Raw genomic sequence first — 12,700 nt, forward strand, 5'->3', positions numbered from 1 at the left:
GTGAAAGAATTCTCCTGAATCTTCCTAGCCAGTTCTCTACTCCAAAGCTAATTGTAAATCTTCAAATTGGTCCTCTTTGTTCTTGCTCTTGATTGCCTTCAAAATACCTGATTCTCGGGAAAGAAGAACTCTAGGGTTGATGGAAGATGATCATTTTATAATGGCAACCCAAAGGAATTAATTTAGGAAGGTTCCAAAAATTCAGAAATCCACACTCTCGATGCGTCGAGAATATGCTCAACGCGTTGAGCCTGTGATCCAGCACGAACTATTGCTACTGAAAATTCTCGACGCGTCGAGAAGCTGGCTCGACGTGTCGAGGCTCTTATGCTTCGACTTCTTCATCTTTTTGATCCATTCGTGCTTGAAAATCTCCCCTTGCTTTTACACTTAACCTGTAATGGTGAAAAAACACTACCAAACACCGTAAGACGTTCAAAACAAGTGTAAAACCATAATCTAACGAGAAAGTAAGGAAAACAAGTATTAAATAGGCACGATTAAATAACTTTGTTACTGAAATGAATCAAAATAGCTATAAAAACATGCACAAATGTGATAACATCACCCCTCACACTTAAGACTTTGCTTGTCCTCAAGCAAAACAACTAAGCAAAACCATAGGTCAAAACACTAAAAATCACTCCCACTTTCTCGTGCACAACTTAGCATACCACAAGCCAACTCACTGCAAGACACATGCTTCCAGAATCATCTCTGCTTGGCACACATGGTCCATTCCCAAGCCAATATACAAGCACCCAGATTATTAGTAATGAGAAATCTAGTGTGCACATGTACTCAGTTAGGTTTATGCAGAACACAACACCAGAAAAACATCCTAGGCTTGCCCTTCCGGTAAACCTTTATCTATCACCTTATCTTTCTTTCTTGACATACCGTTGTGAACCCTTAGCCTATTTCTAAGCCTATCAATCTTATCACCTTAATTTGAAACCTTGATTTCTCTAGCTTTGGTTAGTTGGTGCACACCTTTGTGCTTAAAACCTCTTGTTTGCCATACTTTACCAATCTTGTCACATGTTGTTCAAACCGTTAGCCTTTTGTTAAACCTCATTGTGCCCAAGCTTCGGGGACGAAGCTTATTGTTAGGGGGAGAGGATGTGACACCGCAGAAATTCATTCCATAAAACCTGAATTAATAACTTAATTAATTCCTTGTGGCTTTACAATTCTTATCCTAATTTCCCTTTGAAATTAGTTGAAGGACCTAGTTTACCAAATTCCTTATCCTCATAATTTGGTCAATGAGTTGTACTTTGGGCTTTAGACCTTGTACCTTAGACTTTGTCTTTCTCCTAACAAATTTTGGGAGGAAGGGGCCCTTTTGGTCATTTCATACAATGCAGCATTAAAACCCTACCCTAACCAAGGAAATCCAAATCATTTTTCAGGATTTCCCTTCTCTCTACATCTCTTTCTTGCTCCTTACTCCTCCTTCTCTCTAGGAAATCCTAGAGTTCATCTTCACAAGTTCTTCAAGAAATCCCAAGCCAAGATTCTAACTTTCCAACACTACAAGGCTAGGAATGGTAAGATCTATCCTTCCCTACATTTTCCTTACAAGATTCCTCCATCTTTTCTCTAAATCTTTCTTCTACCTTGTGGGTTTTGGGAGTTTGTAGAAGATCTAGTGGTGGGTGAAGTGCTAGGTTGATCTAGAGGAGCTTTGGTCTTGCTTTGAGGTTGAAGAAGGTGTTTTTGGTCTACAAGAGGTAACCCATGCTACACAAAACCTATTTTCACTTGATAATAATGATTATTGCCTTCTATGTGACATTCTTGATGTGTTTGACTGATTGATGCATGATCTTGTGATAATGCATTTTTAGAGCTTGTATTTAGGGTTCTTGAATGCTATTGTATGAGCTATTCATAGGTTCAAGTCATATCTTTATTGTGTGGAAGATTTGGGGTCATTTGGACTTGAACTTGGTCTTAAAAGTGCAAAATCGCGGATGCTGATTTTTGGGAGCAGGACGTACCCGCGGGTGGAACCACGGGTGGGAGCCTACCCGTGGCCCCACCCGCGGGTAACATGTTTGATGATCGCGGGGATTTGTTCCCCGTGATCCTTTCTTCTTGGTATTTGATGTTTTGACCTCCCATTGTTGGATTATTGAGCTTTTGTGAGTCTTCTTGATGTTTCGTATGTCTAGAACGATGAGTTAGGAATCCATGTTAGGATTTGGTGTCTTGAATCGTACTTATGATCCAACCTTTTGATTCGTTGGATTGATGTTGAATCTTTGTGGTTCATTGGAACTATTTTGGTTTACCCGTTTGATATGCATGCTAGTCTTGGTGTCATTGATGCTAGTATGTGTTGTTTGTCCCTTTCTATTGAGGATTGGCAACTCGTGTATCGTTTCATGTCCTTCATTGAAGCCCCTTGATTGAATCCCTTGATGTGATCCCGTGTGTTTGATTATTCCTTAATTAAGCTATTGTTGAGCTTATCCTTTGTTGTACACACTTTGTGTGGAATCTAGGTGTTGTTGTATCTCTAGATTCCGTGTGTATTGACTATTGATGAGATGATGGATTGATGTGATGAGATGATTGAGCTGGCAAAGTGGACAGTATTGGGGCTTATGTGTGAACGGACCGGTAGTGAAGCTCCGGATTGCCGTTTGGTTACTTGTGACTTGTGGGCAACATGGGAAACTCATTCCAGTTGCCAGAGATAGTAGTTAACCCGTTGAGCTTGGAATCTCAATAGGGGGTGTATACACTTAAAGTTGCTAGCTCTGTTTCCATTGGGCTGCGGTCCTTGTCATTGCGATGACACTATAGCATGTGATCCGGGTCGTTGCAATGACTACGTGAAACATGATTGATGATTTGGAGCTCTCCACACTGATCCACTATGAATCGAGTAGTGGTGCTAACTCCACGGATATGACTTGGTGTGATTGTGTCCTATGTGGACTTGGAACTCGTTATAGTGTGAATCTTGCCTCTCTTTACTTAAGAGCATGTCTTTTGTGAATCCTTCATTGTGGGTCGTACGTTGTACCTTATTGTTGAGCTTGTTGCTTGTGGTTCTATTGTCTTATTGAGTATGTTGGTCTTTGTTCTTTGTTGTGAGTGATTGATGAGTTTATTGATGTTTCCTCTCTCTCGGCTTTAAAATGATATATACTGTATTCCCAGTCTAAAATGGTTTTGATTATATCTATGTATATTATGATACTTAACGCGTGTTGATGGGTTACCAGCATTATTCGTTGACCGGGTGTTATCCCTTATCTTTTACAGGTTGAGTAGCTTTGGGGAGCGCGCTAGTGGCATGTAGATAGATTAGATCTCTTCCTTTGATAGTTGTTGATGCCTGTGAGCCTAAGTAGTTCATTAGTTAGACTGCTTAGTAGTTAGTGTTTGCCTGTGCACCTAATGTTGTGTAGGTGTGGCATAACATCTCCCGGATTTGTGTAGTTAGCTTCCGCTTTGCTTAATCTTAATGATTAGACTTTACCTCTTTCATAAGCTTTATTAGGTTTTAGAAGTTGTTGAAATTCGGGGGTGTTACAGACACAAAGGGTAAAACATTCGTAGGGACAAGTTTAAAGGCTGTGGGTTACAAAGAATGGCCTAAATCATTTCAATACATGCAAAAATTAGCCTAAACCTGAGGAGTAATGGGACAAGCTCTAGTAAGCCAACTAATGCCGGAATTCCACATAAACGTTCACTAGCACACACACTAACCACTAGATTAAGAAATTAGTCCGGTTATGAGTGGGTGGCAAGGATATTAACAAGGGAAATAGATTACTAATGTGTTACACTTTGATTTCATCCTTGAAATAATGAGATGCAGCAAGTTCCTCCAAAACAAACCACTACCCGACACGAGAGAGCGAGTGCAATTAAGTGTCAAGACAAGCAGTTCATTAGAAATAAAGCACATGAGTCATTCAAGAAAGTATTCAAGTGGAGGGAACAAGCAACACAAATAGCACAAGTTTTACAATGAAAACAAGAATGACAATTTTTGGGTGAAAATGTAAATGACTAATCTAAAACATTAAACATAAAATACGAAAACAAGACTAAATAAAAATAAAATGCGACATAAAATACGAAAACAAGACTAAATAAAAATAAAATGCAAAGACAAAGGAAAAGAAGGGAAATACTTCAATCCTTCCCCCCTCACACTTAGAGAATTACATTGTCCCCAATGTAACAAATTAAGTGAAGGAAAAAGGAATTGAAGTATTGCCATAGGACCTTCTACTGATCAGTATCCGGAGGTGGTGGTGGTGGGTAGTACCCCCGATAGAACTCCGGGATGTACTGTGGATCTTGAAGCCATGGTGGTGGTGGTGGAAAATTAGGCTGGAAGCCAAGATGAGCCTGATTCTGCTGGTGGATGGATGTACCCATGAACCAATTGACCTCATCCGATCTCCGCATGAAATCCTGCCAATCATGGGGATAGGCAGGTGCAGGTGCAGGTGCAGCAATCTGGGGGCCAATCTCATCCCCCCTCATCTTCATCTTCATCTTCTTCATCATCCTCATCCTGCTCGGCTTGCTGTCCGAGCTTATAGCGTGTGCCAATGTAGTGCTCGGATATGAAAGCCTGTGGAGCCAACCGGACCTCTTGGGTCTCATCAATTGGGACCCCAGCCAGCTGGCAAAGATGAGTGATGAGATAGGAGTGACCGAGGTATACTCGTCCCTTTGCATCCGCAGCTTCACGGATGTTGTCGTTAATGATACGGCCAATGTCTATGGTCTCGCGCTCCTTGATGCAGTAAGTAAGGAGCACCAGGTCCTTTTGGACATTTCCCTTGTGAGAATTGGGGACAAGCTTGGCTTTGATAAAGTCCAATATGGCTCGGTCAGCCGGCTTGAAGAATTTGTAATCCATGTGGGAAGCTACACCCCCCCTGATGTTCCACTCGGCCCCCGGGTGGAAATATTTTGCAATATGGTCCAACCATCCCAACTCCATGTTGCCGCGAGCCATGTGGCGGTGAAATTAGTCTTCGCCCTCATAGTTAGTGGTACCGTAGTACTCATTGATAGCTTCCTCCGAAAAATTCACCGGTGTGCCTCGGACAATGCAGATATTGTTCTGGAGGCCATCCTTAACGTTAGCGTAGAACTCTCGAACTAGGGTGCTAAATGCCACCCCTGGTTGAGTAAGGAACCGGGGTCCCCAATTCCATGCTACCGAGACCGCTATATGCGCACCCCTTTCTTGCCGGACCGGCCTCGCGGACATCAGCTGGTGATATCGTTCTGCTGCCGCATTGGTAACAAAACGCTCATGAGGTGCCATGTTTTGTGGTTGTCCCCGGGCTTGAGAGGATTAGGCCCTTGGCCATTTGGAGGATTGGCGGGATTTGGGTGCCATAAGAAGAACCTACAAAATACAAAATTAAAACAACAATCTCAAGTACTTGACCTATCATTCATAGCCAAGATATCAAAATTGTGTCTAAGGTTCCCAAACTTTTTAATAATAGGCACAAAATTCACTTGGGCATTTAAGCAAACACCTTGTGGGCATAAAATTGCAATGTAAATTTATGAGAAATTTGAAAATTCTAAACCATCCCAAAAATGCACCACACCTCATGGATACAAACATATTTAAACTATAATAATTGAATCAAGATTCCCAAATTAGTCAAAATTAGACAAGAAACTCGTTTAGGCATTTTATCAAACACGTTGTAGGCATGAATTTTAACAATAGGTTTATGCAAAATTGACATATCAAATTCATCCCACAAGTTCACCACACAACAAATCAAGGATACCCATAATCAATAGCAAGTTCTTCATACAAAACTAAATAGAATTTAAACAACAAACTAATAAAACTTAGTAAACTAAATTCAAATTTGAGTGCAATGGTTCATAATTAAGCAATAACAACATATATAGCAACAATCATTCAATAACAATCAACACCAAGCAATCTGTCAATCAAAATTTCAAAAATTTGGGGAAAAATTCGTGGGTAGGGCACCTACCCAAAAATAGAGCAAAAAGCACCTCCAAATCAAGAAATTGAAAGTAGAAAAGAGTATTGAAGTTACCTTGTAGCTTTAGGGAGTGATTGGAGAGAAGAAAGTGAAGCAATCGGACCTTGGGTGTCTAGGGCGAGAGAGTTGCGAGAGGGATTGTTGGAAAATTTTGGAAAGACTAAGCTGTTCGCGTTTTTTAATAGTTTGGCATTCGACGTCTCTACGCGTCGAGCTTAAGGCTCGATGCGTCGAAAAATTCCAGTGAGGAATTTTTCGAGACGTCTTGAGCTCGACGCGTCGAAAAATTCCAGTAAGTTTTTTTTTTCGAAATAGGGTGGGCTCGACGCGTCAAAAATTTCCAGAAACTAGTCCTTCGATTGCAAAAATCTCAAATTGAAGAATAGCATTTTGAAATAAAGGAATTGAAAGATCATATCAAGCAAGAAATTGTTACCAAACTTTAATAAAAAAGGATTACAGTCATCAAAGTATGGAAGAACAAGCTCTAGATTGCAAGGTTTGTCAATCCTTCCACCTAGATCCTCTTCCTTCTTGAGCTTAGAGAGAGTTGTGAGAGCTAAAATATCTAGAGAGAGAAAGTACAAGCTGAAGAATGATCTAAAATATCTAAAAGTCCATTCTACATCTGAAAAAATCTAACATCTAAACACAATTCCCGCGCTAAAATTTCATCGTGCCCTCTGCCACTATGGCTTGCCACGATCGTGGCCGGTGCCACTTATGCCTCAGGGCTCTGATCACGATTGTGGCGGCCCTCGTGGAAATCCCAGATTTTTGTCAAGGCCCGCCACCACGATCATGGCGCGGATCCTGCAGTGTATACAAAATGAAAATGAATAATAATTTCACATATTTGAGTGTATAACGTCCATCGAAACTGTAGTTATATCAAAATGATACTGTAGTTTTGTTGAAATGAAACTACAGTGCATATTTGATGCCTGGACCACAATGCATTGTAGACCACGGTCCACAGTATAATTTGCCCTTAGGGAGTGTTTGGGTTACTGAAAAATATTTTAAAAATAAAAATACTTACTAATAAAAAATAATTTAATATTATTTTAACCTCTCATAACATGTGTAAATCTTATATTTTTTTTAAAATATAATTTGATAAATATCATTAATTAATTAGTACAATATCATTTCTGTTTATAATAATTAAAGAAAAAATAAATAATTCAAATATGTGAACCAATGATTTTAAAATAAAATTAATATACGGTTACAAATAAATATAGCATGATTAGATTTATTTTAATTATTTTTAATTTCCTTAATGAAATGACTTTTCTTTATCTGTTTTTAATGGGAGACTAAAGGAGTGTTTGAATTGGTGGAAATTATTTTAAAAATAAAAATATGTTCTAATAAAAAATAATTTTAAAATATTTTTTTAACCCCTCATAACATGTGTAAATCTTATATTTTAAAAAATACAATTTGATAAATATCATAAATTAATTAGTAAAATATCATTTGTGTTTATAATAATTAAAGAAAAAATAAATAATTCAAATATGTGAACCATTTATTTCAAAATGAAATTAATATACAGTTACAAATTAATATAGCATGATTATATTTACTTTAATTAGTTTTAATTTTCTGAATGAAATGACTTTTCTTTATTAGGTTTTGATGAGAGACTAAGAGAGTGTTTGGGTTGCTGAAAAATATTTTAAAAATAAAAATACTTACTGAAAGAAAATAATTTTAAAATATTTTTAACCCCTAAACATGCGAAAATTTTATATTTGAAAAAAGATACAATTTTGATAAATGTCATAAATTAATTATTGTCACATCATTTATGTTTACAATGAGAATAATTAAAGAAAAAATAACTAATTCAAATATGTGAACCATTTATTTCAAAATGAAATTAATATACAGTTACAAATTAATATAACATGATTATATTTACTTTAATTAGTTTTAATTTCCTTAATGAAATGACTTTTCTTTATTAGGTTTTGATGAGAGACTAAGAGAATGATTGGGTTGCTGAAAAATATTTTAAAAATAAAAATACTTACTGAAAGAAAATAATTTTAAAATATTTTTAACCCCTAAACATGCGAAAATTTTATATTTAAAAAAAGATACAATTTTGATAAATGTCATAAATTAATTATTGTCATATCATTTATGTTTACAATGAGAATAATTAAAGAAAAAATAACTAATTCAAATATGTGAATCAATGATTTCAAAATGAAATTAATATACAGTTACAAATAAATATAGCATTATTAGATTTATTTTAATTAGTTTTAATTTCCTTAATGAAATGATTTTTCTTTATCAGTTTTTGATGGAAACTAAGGAAGTGTTTAGGTTGCTAAAAATATTTTTAAAATAAAAATAATTTTAAAATATTTTTGAACCCCTAAACATGTGAAAATTTTATATTTTAAAAAAGATACAATTTGATAAATATCATAAATTAATTATTGCAATATCATTTATGTTTACAATGAGAATAATTAAAGAAAAATAAATAATTCAAATATGTGAACTAATGATTTCAAAATGAAATCAATCTATATTATGAATAAAAGTAAATACAATTGGTGATATTATCTTTTTTAAAAATGACAAAATTGCTATATATCTAAACAACAAATATATCTTCTATACAAATGAATTAGGATAAAGATTCATTCATATAACTGAGTTGCTAGAGAACTAGCACGTTTGTCTAATTTATAAAAATGCTAAAAATTTGATAAATAAAATCTCTAAAGTTACAGCAACTAACGCATGCGTAAATCTACACATTAACTATTCATTTTAGCAATTATTTGCTCAAATTCAAGCAATGATACAAAACACATAAACGAACCTAACCATATATATCTTTAATTGCACTATATAATATTTGATGTTCTAATTTAAATAATTATATATCGATCCAAATATTCTTAATATATTACAACAAATTCATTCCGTGCATCGCACAGTTAAAAATACTAGGAAACAATAAAGATGTTAATTAGATGCACTTAATACCAAAAATCATTCGATGCACAAAAGTGAAGAAAATGAAAATGTTGATTAGTGATTAGTGTTTAAGTTTTAATTAATATTTTAAAAGGAAAATTGTAATGTATGCCTCGCAAATATACTAATTATCAATGTCACCATTGAATTATTAGTGGCGTAAATGTTGTCATATAATTTAGGGGTAACATTTACACCACTAATAATTTAGAGGTGACATTGATAATTGACATATTTATGAGGAACATAAATTACAATTTTTCCTATTTTAAACTAGAGATGTTGATGGTAATAAGTACCCTAAAATTGTAGGAGTTGTATGTTATACATAACAAAATACTTCAAATATTGTATTTAAAAAAAAATTATTATTCATATTAGGTTAGATTGTAGTACTTAAAAAAAAAAAAAAAAAAAAAAACAAAAACTTATTGATATAAAAGTTAAGAGTAATAAAATGGATCAACCATAATAACATCATGCATCTCGATCTAGACTCTGGAGTTACACATTCAACTAACAATGTTTCTTGAAACAAATAGTACTTCATCTAGTTCTAGTAGTACACTGAAAACAAGCACATACAACGTAGTATTGTAACACAACACACAACAAAATTGAAGACAGATTGAACTCAATTAACAGCCATTACCAGGCCGGGTAAAATTAAACTTCCATGATGATTTGTTTCTCATTCATTCAGCGCAGTTATTGGTTCCAAAACCAACGCTATTCCCCTGCAAATCGAAAAACATGGTCATTTGTCGCTGCTGATGGTTGCCAATAATGGCGAGACCACCATCCTTTTGTTGAGCGAAGCCCAAACAAACCAGGTTTGGCTCAGACTCCGGGAGGATGACAATCCCAGATTGCCTCAACTCAACATCAATTTCCCTTTTACCCGACATCCCTTTGAAGTGCAATGTTATGGCTGGCACGATAACGTTACTATTAGTATCCACATTATAGCATGTGTCCAACTCTGACATTTCCTTAGATGCTGCAGCAGGATATTTGGATGCCATTGATTGATTGAAAGCTGTGGTTAATGCAGAGTAAACCTCCTGGGGCAACTGAGTGATGCTAGTTCCACTGTCTATAATGGTTCCTGGAGAGTTGAAAACTGAAGGAGCAACATCCAACCGCTTCCCAGCGACACTCATCCCAATAAGCTCTACAAAATAGTATGATTTCTTTAAATACTTCTCCGCTAGGTTCTCCGGTGGAGAGAGCAAAGGCGTGAATTGTGGTTTGGAGGATGAAGACTTTGCTTGTGCTTCATTCCCAAAAAATAAATACCCTTTTTTGCTGTTAGACTTTGGGAGACAATAGCTGAACTTTTGGAAGTTGGTACCGCCTTGAGATGGCAGAGACAGATCCCCTCGTCCAAGGCCAAGGATCCCATCATTATTATCATCAACCATGTTTTGGATTTCTTGCCCGCAACCGAACTGGAAGTTCTTGACGGCATAAGATTTATCAATTGTGAGTGTATCACACCCCCAGTATCCTTCAGATTTTGAGTTATCGCCGTAAGTGACGTTAAATTGATCATCAGTAGACGGCCTGCATGAATCATTGACATATGTTGATGATTTGGATGGATCGAAGAGATTAGGACCACATCCTGTGTTACAGGGTTTACAACCAACCCAAGTGTTGTCGCTGCCGGTGTCCACCAGCAAAGTGAATTTTTCTTTGGGTGTACCCAGTTCAATCGTGACAATGTATTCCATGTAACCAGCAGAAGAACCATCACTATTGGCTAAATTTTCAGCTTGAAAAAGTGGGCCATAAGAGGGCATTTTCTTTGCAGCAGGGTTGTGTGGCGAGCAAGGTCCGTTTCTAGATGCCATTCTTATCTTTCCAGATCCCAATTCTGAACCTGAATTCATAAAAACTTCAACATCACACACACACACAGACACATAGAAATGAGGATAGGGCTTCTCGGGCAGCCAGTGGGATTGCACCATTTGGTATGTAAATACACCACACAGTGTTCGAAAATGTAGTAGAATGAAATGCACAAATGTACCACACCTAATGGTGCATTTTCGAATACTTTGGCCTTGTTGGGTAAAATGACCGTTAGCTGATAGCGGTTAGCTGATTGTGTTAACTAGAAGGTATAAATAGTTGATAACATTAGCTGATTGTAGAAAAGTGTTTGGTAAATTAGCTGTTAGTTGATAGCTTTTTGGTATAATTTCATTCTTTTCTCAAAAAGCTAATTGAAAAAGTTGCTTGGAGTAGCCTTTTGAATTTTAGCCTTTTGGAGTTGCAAAAAGCTAATTAACCAAACATTTACATTGATATTTTAACTAAATCAAATAATTAATAGTGGTCAAATAAGTCAAAATTGGCCTATAGGCCAATTTTTTACCAAGCAGGGCCTTTGTGGTGCATTTCTGCTATCGTGTGTAACTGCACTGGAAGCACTGTCGGCACAAAAACCTGACCATATATATATATATATATATATATATATATATATATATATATACACTTATATATACTTGGGTCCCGGGACATAACTCAGTGTTCAAAAAGTTTAGTGTGAGTGTTGTGATCCAGTAAATATCCTGGTTCAAGTCGTCAATAGGGGAGGATCTAAGCTTTGGGACAAAAAGCAAACACTGAAATCTAACCTTACGCACATCCCGCTCGCAGGGTGAGGGGCCTTGCTCAGGTTTAGGATTTAAACCTATATATCCTTGGAAATGCATGCTCTGAAAAAGGTAAAACACATACAATGCAAAATACTACCTACTCCATTATATTCTTGATGCACCCAAGGGGAATCAGATCACCTTGCATATCAAGATTTCTAAACTTGAGTTCAATTAAGAAACTCTAAACACTTATATATTGATAACATAAAAAATAAGTGGTCAGACAATGTGTGTATGTATGTGAGTGTGGGGTACATCACCTGTTCTGGGGGATTCGCAGTAAGGCTTTGGCCGCAGTGAAGACAAGTTAACAACATGGTAAATCTCTTTTGGAGGAGGAGGATTTCTTGCTGCTTGAGCCAGAAATGAGCTTAAATAAAATGTGAAGAGGAACAAAAAGAAAGATGAGCAAGACACGGATTTGGTAGCAGATACTACGTTCTTGAAATCCATGAATGTATGTGTATCTGTTTTCAAGCAGTAATTACAACTTTTTTGTGTATGTAGCCGTCCATATGGTATAGTTATATATATATAGAGAGAGTTAGAGCCAGAGAAGGTACACTTTGATGCAGTGGTATATATGGCCCATTAAGAAAAAGACTCGGGGAGACTCCGGCCTGTGCATGCACAAGCCTACAAGCTCGCTTACTTGACCATGACCTTGAATTAGTCTTTTTTAATATATATCATTAATTGATTGTCTGTTAGTTATACTATTGAAGTTTAATTTAATATAAAGTGGAATATGATCTTTGTAAGACCCAGTCAAATTAAGCTGCTATCCTGCACAGTAGTCCTTACTCTTGGGAATCTTCTTAGCAAAGTAGAGTCTCCTGCACCAAAACAGGCTCTGCGTCTTCATTTCAAAAATGAAAATGCATCTTATTAACCCTCTTGAATTTCTTCTTCATTGGGTACCCTTAAATTGACTAACTCACATATCACTAACGGAAAAAAAAAAAAAATTAATAACCAATTAAC

The 12,700-nt window shown here is 36.2% G+C and overlaps 1 protein-coding gene across 1 annotated transcript; it reads right to left on the minus strand.

Annotated features, from left to right (window-relative positions):
- Window positions 1-9,488: 9,488 nt before the first annotated feature.
- On the minus strand, window positions 9,489-12,211 carry LOC109191576 (aspartyl protease family protein At5g10770-like). Its single transcript, XM_019342201.1, has 2 exons — window positions 11,977-12,211; window positions 9,489-10,926 (listed from the first exon to the last, which is right to left on the minus strand). The coding sequence occupies exons 1-2, from the start codon at window positions 12,167-12,169 to the stop codon at window positions 9,737-9,739; spliced, it is 1,383 nt and encodes a 460-aa protein (XP_019197746.1). The 5' UTR covers window positions 12,170-12,211; the 3' UTR covers window positions 9,489-9,736.
- Between the last annotated feature and the right edge of the window lie 489 nt (window positions 12,212-12,700).

The sequence above is a fragment of the Ipomoea nil genome, unplaced genomic scaffold (genome assembly GCF_001879475.1).
Source record: "Ipomoea nil cultivar Tokyo-kokei standard unplaced genomic scaffold, Asagao_1.1 scaffold1694, whole genome shotgun sequence".
Classification (NCBI taxonomy): Eukaryota; Viridiplantae; Streptophyta; class Magnoliopsida; order Solanales; family Convolvulaceae; genus Ipomoea; species Ipomoea nil.

Bases quoted from the DNA above. Each gene is read 5' to 3' on its own strand.
- LOC109191576 (XM_019342201.1), bottom strand. From the start codon at position 12,169: ATGGATTTCAAGAACGTAGTATCTGCTACCAAATCCGTGTCTTGCTCA. The intron at 10,927-11,976 runs GTGATGTACCCC...TTATGAATTCAG, and splicing joins CTGCGAATCCCCCAGAACAG to GTTCAGAATTGGGATCTGGA.